The sequence below is a fragment of the Dictyostelium purpureum genome (genome assembly GCF_000190715.1).
Source record: "Dictyostelium purpureum unplaced genomic scaffold DICPUscaffold_189, whole genome shotgun sequence".
Lineage (NCBI taxonomy): Eukaryota > Evosea > Eumycetozoa > Dictyosteliales > Dictyosteliaceae > Dictyostelium > Dictyostelium purpureum.
Genome location: NW_003519525.1, coordinates 12324 through 32848, shown reverse-complemented (window position 1 = coordinate 32848; position 20525 = coordinate 12324). Strand labels below are relative to the sequence as shown.

At 25.7% G+C, this 20525-nt stretch overlaps 4 protein-coding genes across 4 annotated transcripts; all 4 read right to left on the bottom strand.

Moving 5' to 3' along the window:
* Positions 1-628: 628 nt before the first annotated feature.
* DICPUDRAFT_154182 (uncharacterized protein) lies at positions 629-1941 on the bottom strand (the record flags this gene model as incomplete). The annotated part of the gene is made up of 2 exons (XM_003289686.1): positions 629-840; positions 1695-1941. 2 exons carry the CDS (start codon positions 1939-1941, stop codon positions 629-631), a joined length of 459 nt encoding a protein of 152 aa, XP_003289734.1.
* A 4980-nt stretch (positions 1942-6921) lies between these two features.
* On the bottom strand, positions 6922-14727 carry DICPUDRAFT_48793 (uncharacterized protein). The gene is made up of 3 exons (XM_003289685.1): positions 14035-14727; positions 13332-13964; positions 6922-13265 (listed from the first exon to the last, which is right to left on the bottom strand). The coding sequence occupies exons 1-3, from the start codon at positions 14675-14677 to the stop codon at positions 6964-6966; spliced, it is 7578 nt and encodes a 2525-aa protein (XP_003289733.1). The 5' UTR covers positions 14678-14727; the 3' UTR covers positions 6922-6963.
* A 774-nt stretch (positions 14728-15501) lies between these two features.
* Positions 15502-17817, bottom strand: DICPUDRAFT_154178 (uncharacterized protein; the record flags this gene model as incomplete). Its single annotated transcript, XM_003289684.1, has 2 exons — positions 15502-17751; positions 17815-17817. The coding sequence occupies 2 exons, from the start codon at positions 17815-17817 to the stop codon at positions 15502-15504; spliced, it is 2253 nt and encodes a 750-aa protein (XP_003289732.1).
* A 422-nt stretch (positions 17818-18239) lies between these two features.
* DICPUDRAFT_98475 (uncharacterized protein) lies at positions 18240-20318 on the bottom strand (the record flags this gene model as incomplete). The annotated part of the gene is made up of 1 exon (XM_003289683.1): positions 18240-20318. One exon carries the CDS (start codon positions 20316-20318, stop codon positions 18240-18242), a length of 2079 nt encoding a protein of 692 aa, XP_003289731.1.
* Between the last annotated feature and the right edge of the window lie 207 nt (positions 20319-20525).

Sequence of the window (20525 nt, the reverse complement as noted above, 5' to 3'; positions counted from 1 at the left end):
TTATTTATACTTTAAAAGTTACTTTACATTAAAAGTGGTAATAGAGTAGTACAGGTGGATGATATCAAACCTTTTATTGAAGAAGACAGGGTATTATTCGACAACAGAAGAAAGAGGACACACATACCGTTAAGAGATGAAATAGAGTCAATTATCGAAAAAAGAAATAGAATATATGGTAAAGGTTCAGGAATTGAATAACATATTCAATATTTATATAAGGACCCGTAAAATAAATCATATTACAAGATATTGGTATAAATTAAAATAAAAAAAATAAAAAATATTGTCACAATATTTATTCCGTTTTTTCGATTTCAAAAATTTTTGCTCTGATTTTTTAGACTGTGCTTTTGGTGATTCTTTAGATTTTGGCTGTGATGATTTTGATGGTGGTTCTTTAGCTACAGGTGTTTTTGGTAAAACTAAAGTGGATAGTTCATTATTGTTCATATAATTTGGTTTTATATAAGAATAAAAAGATTCTCTGTCCAAAAAAAACCATTCTGTAAATTTTGTGGCTTCCTCAACAGTAAGTTTAAAAGCTAATTTATTAAAAACCAAATCTTGAACAACCTCTTTTTCCAATCGCAATTGCTATTTATTTAAGTAATTTGGATATTTAGTACTATCTTTGCTGATTATCATTATTATATCTTTGTTGATTATTATATCTTTGTTGATTATTATATCCCGATTGATTATTATAATTATTATATCTTAAAGCTGTAAAACATCCGTCTTTTGGTTTCCATAAATCTCTAATGTTTTTCTTTGCTTCATTTATAAGGGCAAAAAATGAACCATTATTCCAAGAATGATGAATCTTTTCTTTTGCATCTGTTTTTTTTCTTTAAATATTCTATTAATTCTCCCGGAGCTTCTTTATTTGTGATGGTCATAAAATTTCTTAAATATTCTAATAATTCTGCCGGAGCTTCTTTATTTGTGATGGTCATAAAATTTGATATATTATCTGGCGTAAGATTTTATTTTATTTCTGTCTTGAGCTTTAATATTCTTATCATCTTTGTTTTTTTTTCATTTTTGGCTCCACCCTTTAAGATTTTTGAAATTTCTGGACTTTGTAAAATAGTTGTTATAAGTAATAATAGTAATTATAATAAAAATTATAATAATAATTAAATAAAATTTTATTTTATTTTAAATTAATAAAAATATTAGCTATATTATCAAATCCAATATTTTGTACTAAATTGTTAAATTTATTAATTCTTTCTTTGCTTTTTTTATTTTTTATTTGAAGGGATTTAAAGAATTGTTCACCAATTTTCCATAAATAATAATTTTTATTGTGAGAATAGAGTTGAATAAATGATTTATATTTAAAAGTATATTTCATTATTGTTGAAAAATAATTAAAAAATAATTCATCGTCAATTATTTCAATTTCATTTTTGATAGTTATAAAGTTGGAATATATTTTTAAATATTTTTTTTGGTGATTTAATTTAATTAAATGAAAATTGTATTTTTCTTCTATTTCATTTTGATATAAATAATAATTAATATTTAAACTATTATATTGGAGTTCCTGTAATTTAATTTGACTATGTGGGGCCAATATTTTTGTTGGATTGTTAAATATATAATTGTTGTAGTGTGTAATTGCTATATTTGATAAATTTGTAACTTATCTACCTCTTGTCGTAGTTGTTTAACTTCGAACTGACTTTGTTGCGTTTGAATCCAAAACAATTGTTTATTTTCTTCTGAGCTTTGTATAAATGATTGATAAGAGCACGAAACAGGTTTGTTCTTCGCTGAAACTACCAAATCTATAAATTTATTTGATTCTTCTTTAATATATCTCATACATATTGATAAAACAATATCATAATCATCTATTTCATTACACAAACCATCGATTTCTTCTTTAGAAAATGATGATATTTCATATTTTTTATATGATTGTTCCATTTCATCTTCTGAGGTTTCACAAATTTCATAATGTTCTTCATTTGTTTGTTCTTCAATTGAATCTTCAAAAATGAATGACCCTTCATCCTCTTCATACTCTTCATACTCTTCACTCTCTTCATTTTTTGGTTTGATAGGAGTAAATTTGATATCTTCTATTTTTTTTTAATTTGTTGATGTTATTAGATTTTGGTTGGAATATCTTTAGTATCGGATCGAGGTTTAACTAGGATTGATCCTATATTTTCTAATGAAAATCCGGATCCTTTTTCCTAAAACTCGATCCTAAAAAAATCCTTCATATAAATCGTGTATTTTTAATTATAATAAATAAAAACCATTAATACAATACTTTAATTGTATTTTTATTAAATAATATTTAATATTTTTTATTTAAACTAAAATTTTAAAAAAGGTGTTGTCTGTCATGAATTTATCTGTAGATATATATTTTTTTATTATAAAAAATTATATATATATTTTTTTGCAAATAAAAAAAAAAAAAATGATAAAAACCGTGGACGTTTTTTTTTTTAAAAAAAAAAAACTTAATTCAAAAAAAATAAATTTAATTCAAAAAAAATAAAATTTTTTAAAATCAAAAAAATAATAAAATAATTTAATATATATAATTTATTTCTTTTACAGATATAATTGTTTCGCATTTGATAACAAGTGAAAAGACCATCTAGCGTGGGTACCCTTTTCAAAGTAGGTAAATTAATATATTATTTTAAAACGACAACAACAACAACAACAATCCCACACACACATATAGAAATTGGCATTGTTGAAGAAATAAAGAAAATAGAAACAGAATTACTAACATCAATTAAATTAAATTATTAATTTTCAAAAGACAGATTTACCAATTAAAACCACTCAATACCCTTACAGGATCTGCTGTCGTCGATATCATGAATGAAAGGATTTTAATCAATTATATAAAGATTTAGCCAATGTTTACCAAATGCACAGCGAACCTATTAAAAGATTTAGCCAATGTTTACCAAATGCACAGCGAACCTATTAAAAGATTTTATACTATTCACAAGTAATAATAATACCAATCCAACCACCAACTATTGATCAATAATAATAATCTCAAAATTAATAGCAATAACTATCATAAAAAGTCACAAAGTCGCAGAAACAACTGACCAGTTAATAACTACTGCAAGCTCAATTGAAACAGGTCAGTTAATAACTGGTTTAAAAACTTCAAATACAATTGGAGGTGGCCAATCAGTAGCAGGATTAATAACTTCAAATACAAATGTTGGTTAAATTTCGGGTGCAAATTTCGTTACAGGTTTAACAACTTCAAATACAATCGGTGGTGGTCAATCAGTAGCAGGTTTAATAAATTCAATTGGATTGACAAAGTGTAGGTGAATTAACTACAAATGGTGCATCGAGTATTTTCATTTCGGGTGTAAACTCTGTAGCAGGATTAACCACAGCAAATACAATTGGAGGTAGTCAATCAGAAGCAGGTGTAACAACTTCAAATTCAATTGGATTAACATCGTTGAATACAATAGGTCAATCCGTTGGGGGTCTTACAACTATATATTTAAATATTAAATTAAAGTCATCTATTATTATTTTTATAAAAATAATAATAGAATATACTCAGTAAATCAATAATCAGTCTTCAGTTATTAAGAAAGATAATATTAAAACATTTTATAATAATTAATAGTTAAAATCAATATAGGGCTAAACCAAAGGCAGTCCTTGCCAAGTGCTACTATTGCAGATCAAATAAATATACACCCTTTACTAATAATAATATAACTTCTATAAAATTAAAAATATACAAATAAATAAATATTTTTTTAATATGAAATATTTCATTTTTCTATATTATAATCAAATAAAATTAAATTATTATTTATTATTATTTAAAAATCTATTCAGTCAGATTAATAATTTTTTAAACTTTTTTAAAAAAAAAAAAAATAATACCCAAAATTAAAGAAAAAAAATGATTTTAAGATTTTATAATAAATTTTTAATGATAATGAAATGGTATAAATACCATTAATTAATTTATTTATTTATTTTATACTTTTTGCCTTTGTTTTTATAAAAAAAAAAAGATACCGCGGGGAGGTTAGTTATATTAGAGCCTACCATGCCTAAACTAAGCACCCGTAGTGGTTAATAATCTATACTGCATCTCTCAGTATGCCTTAACCACCACATGGAAATATATTAATTTTTATTCTTTTTATAAACTATCTTTTAGTTTTTTTTTTTAATTTATGGTATTTTAATTTTTAAACAATGTTTTTTTTATTATTAAAAATTAAAAAAAATTTGAAAATTTTTAAATTAAAAATTTAAATACAAATAAATAATTTTTATATATATTTTAAAATTTATAATATTTTTTTTCAAATATCAATAAACACATTCACATAAATAGTTTTAATAAAACATAACAAGTCCCATCAAAAATAACAATATAAAAATTTTGTTTATAAAATTTATAAAACCTACAAGTAAGAAATTAGCAAAATTTCATAAAACAAAAACAAGCTTGTAGAAAATTGAAACAATTTACTAACTTAAACTATTTTATTTTGTAAATCTAGTGATTTAGAACCTGTATTTCAAGTAATATGTTGATGTGGGTGTCGCTGTTGATTTGGGTGTGGTTATTGATGTTGGTGTGGCTATTGGTTTGAGTGTGGCTATTGGTTTGGGTTTTTTTATCCATGGGGTGATGGTAACAGTAACATTATCAATATATATATCGATATTAGTCATCATCATAGAAGATATTGTTAAATTTTCTCTAAAAATAAATTGTATTCAAATAAATTAATTGAAACCGATTTAAATTTTATCATTTTTATAAAAAAATAATCATCTTTGCAAAAAAAGAGAACTTCTGTAATTTTTTCCACACTTATATTTTTATTTAATTTTATAATATAAAAAAAATATTATTTGAATTGCTTCCATCATTACAATTATCGCAATTGGGTTAATTGATTATGGTCACACAATTTATGTATTCCTTTTATTTTATAAATAATAAAATTTTAAACCTTTTAAAAAAATATAAAATTTCTAGATAGAAAATATAAAATAATTTTTTATTTATTAAAATTAATAAAATTTCTAGATAAAGATATTAATATATTTAATCTATTTATTATATTTGTTTATTGGTTGATTGAAAATTGTTCTTTTTGTTGTCTGAATTAGTATAAAATGAAAACCTTCTTTTATGAGTTTACCAGTTAGTCTATTCGTTTCTTTTAATCTCTTACATATCAACTGTGGCACTAGTGGCACGAGTGGCTGTAGTATCTCTTGTGGACTACTTTATAAAACTTCTATATTTTTCATACCAAGCTTGTGTTGCTTTTAATTGGCTCATCCCTATAATCTCCACCTTTAATAGGTTTTTTTTTTTTTTTTTAATAGTTTTTTTAATTATTTTTATTAGTTTCTGTTATTTTGAAATTATAAAGAATGTTTGGAAAAAAAAAAAAAAAAAAAAAAAAAAAAATTTTGAAAAAAAATTTTTTAAAAAAATTAAATTAAAACCCCACCACACACAATTTTTCTTTTTTATAAAAAAATTAATTAAAAAATAGCTAGAACTGTTTAGTTATTCCCATAAAATATTTACATTTCATTGCTGCATATAAAAAAATTTTAAAAAAAATATTAATTAAGAAATATTAAGCTATCAGGAATTCAATAGCCTAGCAGATGCTCGGCTTTTTATTTTCTTCAATAAAAAATTTGTTAAGAGTTTTTTATTTTTGTTGTGTTATATATATATATATTTGGTTTGTGTTTTAATTTGGTATACAAATATTTAAACTTTTCAGTAAGTTTTTATTTGTTTTTGTGTTATTGTGTTTTGGTTTGTGTTTTAAAAAACTTGTTGGGAGTTTTTTATTTGTATTGTGTATTCGTTTTACCCGGGTGATTTTGATTGTTTAAAGGTTTGGCAATAAAGTCTACAAGTTATATTAATAAATAAAAAATATATTTTATATTAATATATTTTATATTAATATATTAATATATTAATATATTTTTTATTTATTAATATTTTTATATAAAAATAAATAAAAATTTTTTTTTTTTTTTAAAAAAATAAATAGATAAAATAAATTTTTGTTTTTATTTTTTTTTATTTATTTAATTTTATAATATTTAATAACTTTAAATATTATAATATTTATTATAATTTTATATATAAAAGTTTAAATGCTAATTTGATGATCTAAATTATATTTGATGCCAGTTTTTTGTATTAATTGCTAACCATGAATTTTTGCCTTACCCCTTCAATATGAAGACTGCAAAGGTTAACACGACTTTTATTAATTTATTTTTATAATTTTTTTTAGTTATTTACTTTCAGGTTTATGAAATTCAATTTAATATTTTTGATGCCAGATTTTAGTTTAAAAATTTAATTTTCATCTAAATGTTCGGATGGTGTAGTTGGTTATCACGAATCCTTAACACGGATTAGGTCGTGGGTTCGATTCCCGCTCTGAATATTTTTTTTTTTTGTTTTTCTGCGAAAATCACCCAGAAGATTTTTTTTTTTTTTTTTTTTTTTTTGGCTGGTATCATTGCTCCCCTTAGGCAATAAAAGAACTCGATTATAAGAATCTAACCTCAAAATGGACAAAGCTAGCTACTTTAGAATACATAAAAGGTTTAAAAAACATCAAGGAAAGACACGCTAATCCCATACGAATTGACGTTACCGTGCCCAACTTGTATGCAGTGTGGTAAAACTCATATAAGTATTAAACACATACCAAAACAAAAAACAAACACAATAAACAAACTGATGACTTAATACAGCATTAAAAATCATCTTCACTTAAAAAAAAAAAAAAAAAAAAAAAAAAAAACACATTTGTGTGGTCTGATGACTTAATTTAGAAGATGATTCTTAATGATACATTGTTTTTTTTAAAAGGAAAGATTATAACTTTATTTAAATTACTATAGTTATTTATTTTAATTTTTTTATTTTTTTTTAATTGAACCTTTAATAATTTCTAGTGACTCAGATATTTTATTATTTTGTAATTGTTGGATTGAAATTAAATTGGTGCCAAATTGAAGATCTATCCAGTTTTTTAATAAAACAATAACAATACTATCGAGACCTAACTGGTTTAATTGAAATTCTATATTGATTTTTGATTCATCAATTGAAAGTAATTCTGAAATTTTATTTAAAAATAGAGATTGTGCTTTTTCATTACTACTGCTACTATTGTCATTGGATCTGCTTGTTTTATTTGCTATATTGATTTGATAGTCAAATTTAAAAAGATTTGAATTTGGAGCTATATTTTCAAAACTGAAATCGCATAAACAATAGTTTGAATGATTATTATTTTGAATGAAAAGATCTAATGAACTTAAAACCATTTGGGATGAGAAAGCCCTTAAAACAGAGCTTTGGAAATTTTCTTTAATTGCATCATTTCTTGAAACAAAACCTGTTGATGATATTACACCTAAATTTATTGATAGTGATGGTAATCCTAATGATTTTCTATATTTTGATAATGAGTCAATTGTATTACAGGCACTAACATAACAGCATTGTCTATGTGAACCAATAATTGACATTACAGATGATGCTAAAATAAATTGTTTTAATTTCCATGAACGCTTTATTGATTCATTGTGTAAATTAATTGCACCAATTGTTTTTGCACCGTGTGCTACATTTAAACGATTCATATTGACATCTTGAAAATCTCCAATATCATTGACAAATGCCAAATGTATTACTGTGTCAATATTTTTAATATTTGAATTTGTTTCCAATTCATTCAATACCTTTTGAACATCATTACTTTTTTCTATATCAACTTGATGAAAGTGGAAATTAATTGTATTATCTTTTTGGTTTTTGGTTTGGTTGATCAACAATTCCAATTCCCATTTTAAAGGTGATTTAGATAATATAATTATATTTTTGATGGATTTATTTGAATATTTAGCTAACCATTTTAATATTTCTAATATGATACCTGTTTGACCTGTTACTAAAATATTTTCACCTATATCTAATCTTGCTATATCATAGCTATTCTTCATAATGATTGAATTATTTTGTTTTAGTTCATTATATACTTTTGATAACATATCTATATCATGATCTACAACAATCTTGCCAATATGTTGTCTTTGGTTAATATATTCAATTGCTTCTTTAAACTCTATATTTGAATATTCAACTGTTGGAATTAGCTCTAATTTATTTGAATTAAACATTTTCACTAATTTCTTTAAATAACTTCTAAATAAAGGTCCTGAGAAATCTACAATTTCTACATTATTGTATCCAAAGTTGTATTTGAAGCGATTGTTTGTCATATAGTCGTTTGGTGTTAAATGTGTAATTGAGAGATCTACAATTTTACCACAAGTATTTAAACATTGGAAGTTTGAATCCATATATTCTGATGACAATGTGTTTAATACTAAATCAACTCCTTGATGATTTTCATCACATCCCAACTGTTTTAATTTGCTTCTAATTTGGTGGACATAGTTTTTATTTCTTGATGAATAAATACCAGTAATAAATGAACCATATTTTTCAATCAAATACTCTTCTTTTTCTTTTGAACCAACTGTTAAAAATATATAACCAGTATGCTGTTTACATTTTAAAAGCTCTAATGATGAAAGACCTATACCACCAGTTGCAGAGTGTATTAAAATAGCTTGATCTGGTTGCAAATTACCAATAAAAAATATGCTGTGTAATGATGTAACATAAACTGATGGAATAGATGCAGATTGCACATGTGAGATATTTTCTGGCTTATAATAAGCATATCTATAATCTATTACAATGTGGGAGCCACCTGTTTTTGAAGCAAAACCAATTACTTCGTCACCAATTTTGAATTTCTTTACACCGCTTCCACAACGAGTAATAACACCACTAAAGTCATTACCAATATTTGGTAATTGACCTGATCCATTTTCATTTTCTTCTTCTTTACCATATTTAAGATCAACACTATTAGATATTTTGCCAATATACATTAAATAGTCTTTATAGTTGATACCAGTACCTTTGACATTGACTTCAATTTCATTTGGTTTTAGTTCTGTTTTTTTAGTCTTTATTTTATATTCTAAATTTTGATTGAGTTGGACCATTAAGTTATCTTTATTTGTTTCAAATGATTTTGAAGTGAAAGAATGATTAATTTTTGATTGTTTTTTATATTTTTCATAAAATACTGTATTGTTTTTAATTGTAAATTCCCTTTGTATATTTGATGTTGGGTTTATTAAAATATCAATTAAAGATAGGATATTTTCATTTTCAATTGAAATATTATCAAAATCTAATGAATATAAATTTAACTGTGGGTAATCTGCTAAATATCTTGCAGTACCAATAACTGAAGATGCTAAGTAGTTGTTTAATGTTGAATTTAGAGTTATTAAAACATGTTGGAAACAGTTTGAAATTTCATGTTGAAGTAAAATTTGATTAATTTGGATGAATTCCAGGGTTATTTCTTTAAAATTATCGATTTCTATTTGGTCTATTGTTTTCATAAAAATTATTAATGATTTGCCTTGTTTAATTGAACCGATTGATTTTTGAATCCAACTATTAAATTCATCAACAGAGTCCATTTGTTTAATTTTTGAACTTAATAATTGATTTGATTTAAAGGATTCATTTATTTTAATACCATTTCTACTGTTTCCAAATAAAATAATATTATCATTAGATGCTATTTGATTCATTGAATCTTTATTTGATAATACCATTTCACTTAAACTTGGTTTTCTTGTTTGAATTAAAAAGATTACTTTATCATTTCCAGACATTATTGTATCTTTATAGTTACACTCTTCTAGTAATTTATACCAACAGTCTTGTTTCATACAGCTTCTATCTTCTCTGAATTCATTATCTGATTGCCACCATTGTGTGAATACACCAAATATGGTATCAAAATACAAAGATTTATATGGAGCCTCTACAAAAACCAATTGACCATTTGGAGTTAAAATATTATAGATTTCCTTTAAACTGAATCTTAGCTGTTTTACTACATGCAATACATTTGACATTATAACCATATCATAATAGGATGGATTAAGATTTTGTTCTTTTAAAGATTTTTCTAAATCTAGTGTACGATAAATTATATTTACCCCTTTGATATTTGAAAATTTTTCTTTGATTGAAAAAAATGATGCAGAAACATCACTCCAGGTATATTCAATGTCAATATTTGATGATGGGTTATCTTTTAATAGTTTATTGATTTTATCCAATACCATGATCGATAATGAGCCAACACCACCCCCAAATTCCAATATTCTGAATACCATTGTTTCGTTAATAATTGGTTTAATTGATGTTAAAACAACCTCACTTGATAAAAAGTTAGGTCGAATAAAACAATCAAATTTATAAAAGTCTTCTAATAATCCATCTTCGAACAATGACTGGGGAGTATCTGTATATGGGTCATCATTTTCTAATGGGAATACTTGTTTTGCTATGACTTTAGTTGCTTTTTCAAAAAGCTTAGAGTGTTTTTTATTCTTTTCAAAACTATATTCATCTATTTGTTTTTTGGTATCTAGACAATTATATTTTTTTAAAATTTCAAAAACAAAGAAAAACTTGCTTTCATTTAATGATGATGAATGATTAAAATATAGTTCTTTAAATTGATTAAATTCCAGAGTTGATAATGTTTTTAAATTTATATTTGGGCATCTTTGATTAATATGATAATAAAATAATGAATATAGATATTCTTTTGATATAAGTTCATTATCATCATCTATTACTATATCTTTGATTTGATATAAATGTTTGAATGATTGTGGTTTGTCAATTATTGAATCTTTTGATTGCTGGTATGGAGTATAAGTTTCATTTGATGGAGGTGGGATAATTAATGTATTATCGTTTATGGGTGTTAATGATTTAAGAAAAACATTTTCTATTTCAAGCAATAATGTGCCATCATTTAACATTACTTTAACTGAACCTGAATGTGAGAGTGCTTCAATCCTTGGCTTTATTTCAGAATATACATAGATTTGAGAATATTGATTTAATGGTGGTATATTTGCTGAATAGTATTTCAATCCTTCAATTTTGCATAATACAAGTTGACATTGATGTTTCATCAATGCTATGACACCATTAAAACAACAATCCAATACTGTAGTATTAAATAATGACTCCATAGTTTTGTTGTCAAGTAAATGATTAAATTCTTTTTGATTTTGAATTTCATTCAATGATATGGTTAATAGAGAACAGTTACTACCAAGATAGCACTCTTGAGAACCTTGGAACAATCCTTTGTATGATATGTCGTTTTTGATTTTAATTGATTCATAAAGTTCTGATTTTGATAATTTGGTATGGCAACACTTTTTTCTAATTTCCTCAATATTGATTTTATTGATTTCATTACCGTGTTTGAATAAATTAAAATTACTAGTTGAACATAACACCCATTGATTTGAAGTTGGATCTTTAAAACTTGAATTTGAATAGAATTCATTTCTTGAAAGTTTACTAATTGCTGTTTGTAGACATTGAGTAGAGCCATCTGTTAAAATCAAAGGTTCTTTAAATTCCATAGAGCTAATAGTAATATCCTGGTTTGGGTAGATATTAAACAAATTGGTGATATATCCAGCACCTGGGAAGTAGATTTTACCTTTTACCTGATGTCCCTTTAGCCATTGAAATGGTAGCTTTTTAATATCAATAAAGGTTTGATATAATTTAATTGATGATTCATTTGTATTACCAAGAAGTTGAATCGAAGGCCCGTCTTTTTTAATTTTTTCATATGTTGAATTCTCTTTGAAATATATTTTATCATCCCATTGGTATAATGGCAAACAATTTAAATTGCTTGAACTAACACGGGTGTTGTTGTTTTGAGTTAATTGTGATTTGAAATTAATATTAAAAGAGTTATTAACATAAAGTGTTGAAATTGTTTTTAAGAATTCATCATAATCATTTTTCTTTTTATGTAAAGGTGAATGAATGGTTACTTTTTCGCCATTATTAAAATATGATGATTGTGTTGATTTCATTTGATTTAAATAGAAAGATAATGTTGGGTGTGGTGCTAACTCAATAAATGTAACTTCATTTCCATAGTTATTTTTTTCAATATATTGGTATATATTTGAAATAGTTTGAGTAAATTTTACAGGTTGTATAATATTTTCGAATACATATTCTGCATTGTATGGTGCTGTTTTATTAAATAAATGTGTTGTAACTGTTGAAAATATTGGTGTTGTTGGTTCTTTTGATTTGATAGCTAATGAACATACTTCATCTTTGATTACTATTTGACTTGATGTATGGAATGATGAGAGTGAGCCTAACTTTGCGAAAAATATATCTTTTGATTTTAAATCTGCCATAATTTCATTTATTATATGTTCTTTACCTGAAATTACAATGGAAGATGGTGAGTTGAAACAAGAAATCTCGATAGATGGATATTTTGATGAATAAGTCTCAACATATTCTTCTGGGCTAATATTAACAGCTAACATTTTACCAGAGCCATTTGTTTTATTTTGAGATACAGCTCTGTGATAGGTAAAATAACATAATGTTTCGAAATCAACCATACCAGAACAATAAGAGGCTGAAACTTCACCAAGAGAATGTCCTACAATTAAATCTGGTATAACACCCCAGTGTTTATAAAGTTCGAATAGAGATACTTGAATCATTACATTTGAAGGTTGTGCAAGAATTGGCTCATGAATTGATATAGTATCCGAATCATCAATTGATCTTAACTTTTCTAAAACAGAAAATCCATAGTATTTGAATAGCTCGGTATCGAATTTATCTACCCATTTTTTGAAGAATGGTTCATTGTTATATAATTCTAATGCCATTTTATTATATTGGGATCCCTGGCCAGGAAATACAAAAACTGTAAATGGCTTCTTATTTGAAACAGCAATATTTGTAATTGTGTTTGCTTTTGATGATTTGATTGCATTTTTTGAATCTTTAAACTCTTTCCAATTACTTGCAATAATAACTGATCTTTGAAAAAGTGATGTTGATTTATATTTAATTTGATTATATATAAACTGATTAAAATCCATTTCTGTTAATTTTTCACTGATAATTTGCTCATATCTGTCCAATGATGCTAAACAATTTGATGAGAATGGTACCAAATATTTTTTATTAATAATATTTTCATTTTGATAATTATCCAGACGGTATTCTGATAAAACAATACAACAATTTGATCCTATTATATAATTAAATGTTAATATGGTGGTTCATATTTTTTTTTGCCTAATCTCTAAACACTTACCAGTTATACCAAAGTTATTAATAAGCATATTTGTATTTTTATTAGAAAATGGAGTTGGTTCAGTTACTACCTTTAAACGCCATTCATCAAATTTTATAGTTGGATTTGGTGATTTATAGTTTATATTTTGAACAAATGATTTGTTTTTAAACATTGTGCAACACTTAATTATACCCATTACACCCGATGATGCCTCACCGTGGCCAATATTTGATTTAATAGAACCAATTAAAATCTGTTTATTTGTGTCTTTGAATACTCTTGAAATTCCTTCCAACTCAATTGGGTCACCAGTTAGTGTACCAGTACCATGACACTCAACAAAGTCAATATCGGAAGCATTGATTTGACCATTGGTAGATTCGATAGCTAATTTAATATTTTCATATTGAGATTGCTTTGATGGTGAATAAAAGTTTGATTTATCACAACTTCCATCTACATTTGAACTTGAACCTTTAATGACACAATAAACATTATTACCATCTTTAATTGCTTTATTTAAACTTTTTAATATTATAACACCAACCCCTTCTGAACGAACAAAACCATCTGCATTTGATGAGAATGAATGACACTTTCCAGTTGGACTTAGCATTGATAGATAAGAATATGATTTTGATACATTTGGGTCTATAAAAATTAATATAACAATAGTTAATACTTTAATTTAAAATAAACATTTCAATAACTATATACATACCAAGTATTAAATTAACACCACCTACAACAGAAACATCAGAATGGCCATATTTGATGGATTTATAACCAAGATTAATTGCATTTAATGATGAACTACAAGCAGAATCAACTGAGAATGATTCACCACGGAAATCAAAACAGTATGATATTCTATTGGCCAATGAATGAGGGGTTCCTCCAAAGATGTTTTTTTGAGTTTCAAATGGTGATAAATTGATGTTGCTATAATCATTGGTGGTTGTTCCCATAAATGTGCTTGTATTTGAACCTCTTAATGTAAGTGGATCTATTCCAGCATCTTCGAGTGCTTCCCAAGTACACTTTAATAGCAATCTTTGCTGTGGATCAATTGTATTTACATGTTCACTACTTGGATTTATACCAAAGAAAACTGGATCAAATGATTTCCATTCATCCAATGGAATAAGACCAGCATAATTAGAAGCAATATCACCAGAGACACCATAGTTATTAGACCATCTTTCAGATGTTTCTACAATACCATCGAAACCATTTACCAAATTCTCCCATAATTCATTTGGTTTTGAAATTGATTTTGTTAAATTACCACTTGGAGCTCTTAAACCTATACCTATAATGGCAACATCATAACTTTTGTCTATAAAAACTTCTTTAGAAATCATGTTTATATTTTTAAACAATTTAAGAATTAGAAAATAAAAATAATAATTTTTTAAAATTTTTTACCTACCTATTTATATTTAACTACCCATTTATTTAAATATAATTTATTTATGTATCATTTGATAGAAAATTAAAAGAAAAGATGTTACTTGGAATCTGTAAACAATAATGGTTTGTAATTTTATTTTGTTTTTTTATTGGTATTATATCTAATTGACTGTTTATTAACTTTTACTTTATCATACTAAAAAAAAACTATCCTGTTACCAACATGTCGCATATTAAAAACCAAATGATAAAAAATTTAAAAAAAAACAATTTTTTTTTTTTAATTTTTTTATTTTTCCCCCTATTTTATAAAAAAAAAGTGTTTATGTGTATTACTATTTATATAAATATGGTAAAGTAAAAGATATCTACTAAAAGACGCAACTTTAAAAAAGTAAATATTTATTTATTTTTATTTTAAAAACCCATAAATAGTAATGGTATTTTTTATTTTGGTAAAATCTATTCAAAAAGCATGCCAAAATCAATCCAACCACATTTATTTAATAGAATTTAGTATATTGTAATTTCAAATACCTCGATAAAGTAAACCTGTCTTAAAAAATAAATTATTTTATTATAATTTTTGTATACTTATTGGAAATATTTATTTTAAGTAAATTAAACTTTAAAAATATTTTTATATACATATTTGGAAAATATGCCAATTTGATTTTGACACATTAGTATATATCTTTATTATAAATATAAAAATTAAAAAAATAAATAAATTTAAATAAATATATTTGTTTTAAAAAATATTATTATTTTATTATTAAGATTTCATTTTATTATTATTATTATTTACAATTTCTGTTATACGAATTGGTAAAGATAAATAATCTCTTTGAATAGTTTGTTCTAATTGAGATAGTTGTTCAACTCTTGATGATAATTCTTCGGTGTGTGGTTGGTAATCTAAAACCAAAGATTTATTACTACTGGCACCAAAAGTTAAATTCATATCTTGAGGTAATTGGAATTGATCATTTAATTCGACTGGACCAATTGACTCTTGAATTGGATGGAAAAGCTCTGGCTCATCGTACCAAATGCAACAACCACCATTTTCAGTTAATTTAGTATTATGACAACCTCTACCTTTGTCACGACAAGTGTGATACCAAACCTTTTCTTGATCACTACCTACTAATGAAATTGCTAGACCGATACGATCAGCTCTACCGACTCTGCCGACCCTATGGATATAATCCTCGAATGATGCTGGTAATGTGTAATTAATCATGAATGGTAATCCTCTAATATCGATACCTCTAGCTGCTACATCTGTACAAATTAAAAAACGAACTTCACCATTCTTAAATTTCTCTAAATTTTCTTTACGAGCCTTATTAACATCACCATGAAGCACTGTGGATGAATACTCGCCCTCTAATCCTGACTTGGTACTTTCACCACCTGCCTCTTTTAAAAAGTTATGAATGCAATCACAATCAACTCTAGTACGTGCAAAGATAATAGCTTGATCCATTTTGAATGATTGAATACACTTTAAGAGTAACTGGGCCTTTAAGAGTTTGATAGCTTCGGATTTTTGTTCTGGTTCTTTAAGTTTACCAAATTTAGTTACATCCATTGCATGTACACCATCTGTACGAATACGAAGTGGGTTTTCTGAATCTCTCCATAAGGTTTCATATTTTGATGGATCAGCCTTTATATAGGCATGGGTAATTAAATCAGGTATAAAATCTTTACCCTTTAAATCGACCCATGTTGGATTCTTTGTTATTTGTTCAGAGAATTTAATGACTTTATTTGAATGGAGTGTAGCTGAAAAGAATAATATTTGAAGATTTTGGCCAATTGGTAGTTTGTTGTAGATATAATTAACGATTGATAAATTATCTTCGATTAATTGATCAGCCTCATCCAAAACAAAGAACCTAATTGAACTAAGATCGATGGATCCATCTTTAACCAACGATTCTAATCTACCTGGTGTACCGATAATAATATCGCCCTCTATTTTATTACGACCACCCAATGATTTTTCACCACCAATACACAACGATACTTGAATATTTGGATTGTCTAAATATTTTGAAAAATTTAAAATTGCACTATATGTTTGATCTGCTAACTCTCTGGTGGGTTCAATAATTAATGATAATGGTTTACGTGGCTTATCTGATTGTGTATTTGTTGATTTATCTTCTTTTTCTTTTTTATTTGATTTTTTAATATTTTTATTATTTGATGGTTCTGGTGCTGGTGCTGATGCTTGATCGGCTAATAACTCGGCTTCGATTAATGGTTTATAACCCTTCAATTGATGCTTCATTGGATCTTTACCAAAATTAAAAGCTATTTCAGCATTCTTTAAAACCAATGCTGGATAAAAGATGCCTGCTTTTGAATTGAAGGTAAAAGCCTCACCAAAGTCTTCGCCATTCTTTGTATAACCCATTACCTCATCATCGAAATTTATATAGCAGCCAATACAATCATTATTTCCAAATGGTTTACCGTAATCTGCAAACGTACCTTGATGCGATTTTTTACCTGTGCCACCATATCCCCATGAAAATTTATCTGTACCTATATTTCTTGTTGCTTTGCTTAATGCCCAACCGACTCTACATAAACCCTCATCTCTAATAATAGCTTCATAATAAAATTTACCTGAACTAATACCTTTGGTAGCTCTAATACCATTCCATGCTGCAGAACGTGCTTGACAAACCAATCCATCAACTGCTAACTCTCTATCTCTATTTAATTGGTCCCATTCAATACCATTATCTTTTGATTCATTTGATGACTGATCTTCTGGAAGAACTGGTATATCTGCTTTATTATTTAATGTTTCGTATGTAATTTGTAAAATTGGTAATGCGAATGCACCGGTTTTACCTGAACCTGTTTCTGCTGCTGCTAAAATATCACCACCACCTAAAATTAATGGAATTGCTTCACTTTGAATCGGTGTTGGTAATAACCAATCTAACTCTTCTATTGCTTTAATAATTTCTGGTAAAACACCTAAATCCTCAAATGCTGACTATATAATAATTTTATTAAAATATGTATTTATTTATATTTTATTTAAAATTATAATATTTACCATTTTATTTTATTTTATTTTATTTTATAATTTATTTTATGATTAATAAAAGAGTTATTGATTTAATATATATATACAAGTATAAAAATAATCAAATAATTAAATTTGATTTGTGTTTTTTAATTTAAAAATAAAAAATAAATAATAATCAATGAAAAAAAATAATAAAAAATTTTAAAAAAAAAAAAATAAAAAAAAAATAAAAAAAACTAAATTGAGAAAAAAAATATAAAAAAAATAAAAAAAAAAAAAGAATTATTTCTATATCTTTTAACATAATTAATTAGGGATATAATAAAGATTTTTCAAACTGATTTAATACATTGAATTTATTATTTATTATTTTTAAAAAAAAAAAAAAAAAAAGTACAAAAAAAAAAATTTTAAAATATTTCTAAAATTGGTAATCGGTTTTTCATTTTCTGTTATTGTTCACCCTCTATTATTGAATGTGAATTGATGCTTTCTTGAAGATGCTCTGTGCATGCTTCCAAGTGTTCAATATGGTTTGTGTCTCCCATTATTATCTGTGTTTTATTTTCGTTGTGTTCGATTTCGTGATGAGAAATGGTTTGATGCATTTCAATATGATGACCATCCTCTTCAATCATTTCCTGTTGATGGTCACTATGATGTGTGACAATAATTTGGTTTATTTGTGATTGATCGTCTTCAATTATTTGTTGTGAGTCTAATGGAACTTGAAGTTGGATTTGAATATTTGAATAATCATTTTCCACAATATGCTCTTCAACATGCTCCATTGGTTGATGGTGCAATATTGGATCAATTTCATCCGTTTGAATATGATAAGGTTCAACTACATGATCCAAGACCTCTTCATAATGCTGCTCTTGTTGTTCTGTTTGCTCCTCTATGAGATGATCGTGAACTTCTATAGTGTGGTGATGCTCGCCCTCTACAATAACCTCGTGTTGGTACTCCTCATGATGGTGATGTTCGTGAATATGGCTTGGTTCTACTTGATATGATACAGGCTCACATTCACCATTGCTATTGTTATTACCATTGTTACTATTTACACTAGAGCCTGAACCTGAACCATGATAATGATAGTGGTCATATGGTTGAACTGCAAACCCATGATGGTCGTCGTGATGATGAAACTCCATGTAATGCTGTTGATTTTCATAATGGCAGTGGTCATGATTATGATCGTGATGATGATCTTCGTGGTGGTGATGATCATGATAATGAATACTTGGATCAAATCCTTCATGTTGTTCTGAATATTCAACCTCTTCGCCATAATACTCTTGCTCTGCCTCTTGATATTGTTGATGTTGATCAAGCTGTATTTGTTGTTGGCTATCACTATCTGACCGTGGTCTCTTATTTTTATCGCTATTAATTCCAATGGTTTTACTTGATCTCTTTTTCTTCTGACCTCCTTTTTCTGTAGATTGAGTATCCTCTTGATCTGATGTAAGTCTGGGATACGAATAATCCCTAAATATTGAAAAATCATTTTTCTTTCGATCAGGTTTCTTTGTTGTTAAATCTATATTTGCTTTTTCAGATATATTTGGTGTGTTGGGTGATGAGGTTTGTTTTAAAGATTGTAATAACTTTCTTCTTTTGATTACCTTTACACGATATCTTTTTAATAATTGCGAAATATAATGATAAGTTGTTTCCATTTTATGCTTTATTGAAATATATCTTTGAATAAGCTCAAATGTAAGTGGGGTTGAGTTATTTAAGGTTGATTCTACTATATAATATTCATAATTCTCTTTTTTAAAGCTAATACCATTTTTTGTTTCATTGTTTTCGTCACCAGCATCCTCTTCCTCCTCTTCATTATAATTGTTGTTGCTATTATCTTCATCAGTATAACCAATAATCTCATCATTTTCATTTTCATTTTCTTGATTAATATTTAAATTTTCTTGATTTTCTTTATTATTAAAACTATCATTGCTATTATCACTATCATTATTATTATTACTATTATTATTATTATTATTACAACTATCATTGTCATTATTATTATTTAAATTATTATTTAAACTATTACTATTATTATAATTATTTTCGCCACTATCACCATCATTATTATTATTTACATTATTATTTACATTTTCTTCTTGAGTAGTATCTTCATGTTGTTGGCTTTCTATATTTACATTTTCAACATTATTTTCTACCTCTTCGTCATTATTAAAATCATCACTGCTATTATTATCATTACTATTACTATTGTTATCACTATTATTATTATTTGCTTTATTTTTTTTAAAAACCATTTGGTGATCACCATTTCTTATCCATTGGATGATCTCTTGCTCGGATCTATCATCTATTTTCTTTTTTCTACCCTGTTTTTTTGCCCTTTCTTTAATTGAATCAATATCCATTGGTTTTTTATTCCACCTTCGAATGGTAGTTTCATTGATTTTATATTTTCTTGCCAATTGCGATACTGAAACGCCCTCTCTCATTTCTTTTAAAACCAAAATTGAAATATCTGCTTTTGCCATTTTAATATTTATAAAAATTTATATTATTTGGTATTTATTTTAAAAAGAGTGATATTATCATTTGGTAAATTATTGAAAAAAAAAAATTAATTTTTTTTTATTGGTGTGATATTTTATATTTTAGTTTTATTAATATTTAATTATCTATTTATAATATTATGGATAAATAATAATTATAATTAGTATTTTTTATTCGTTTTTTATATT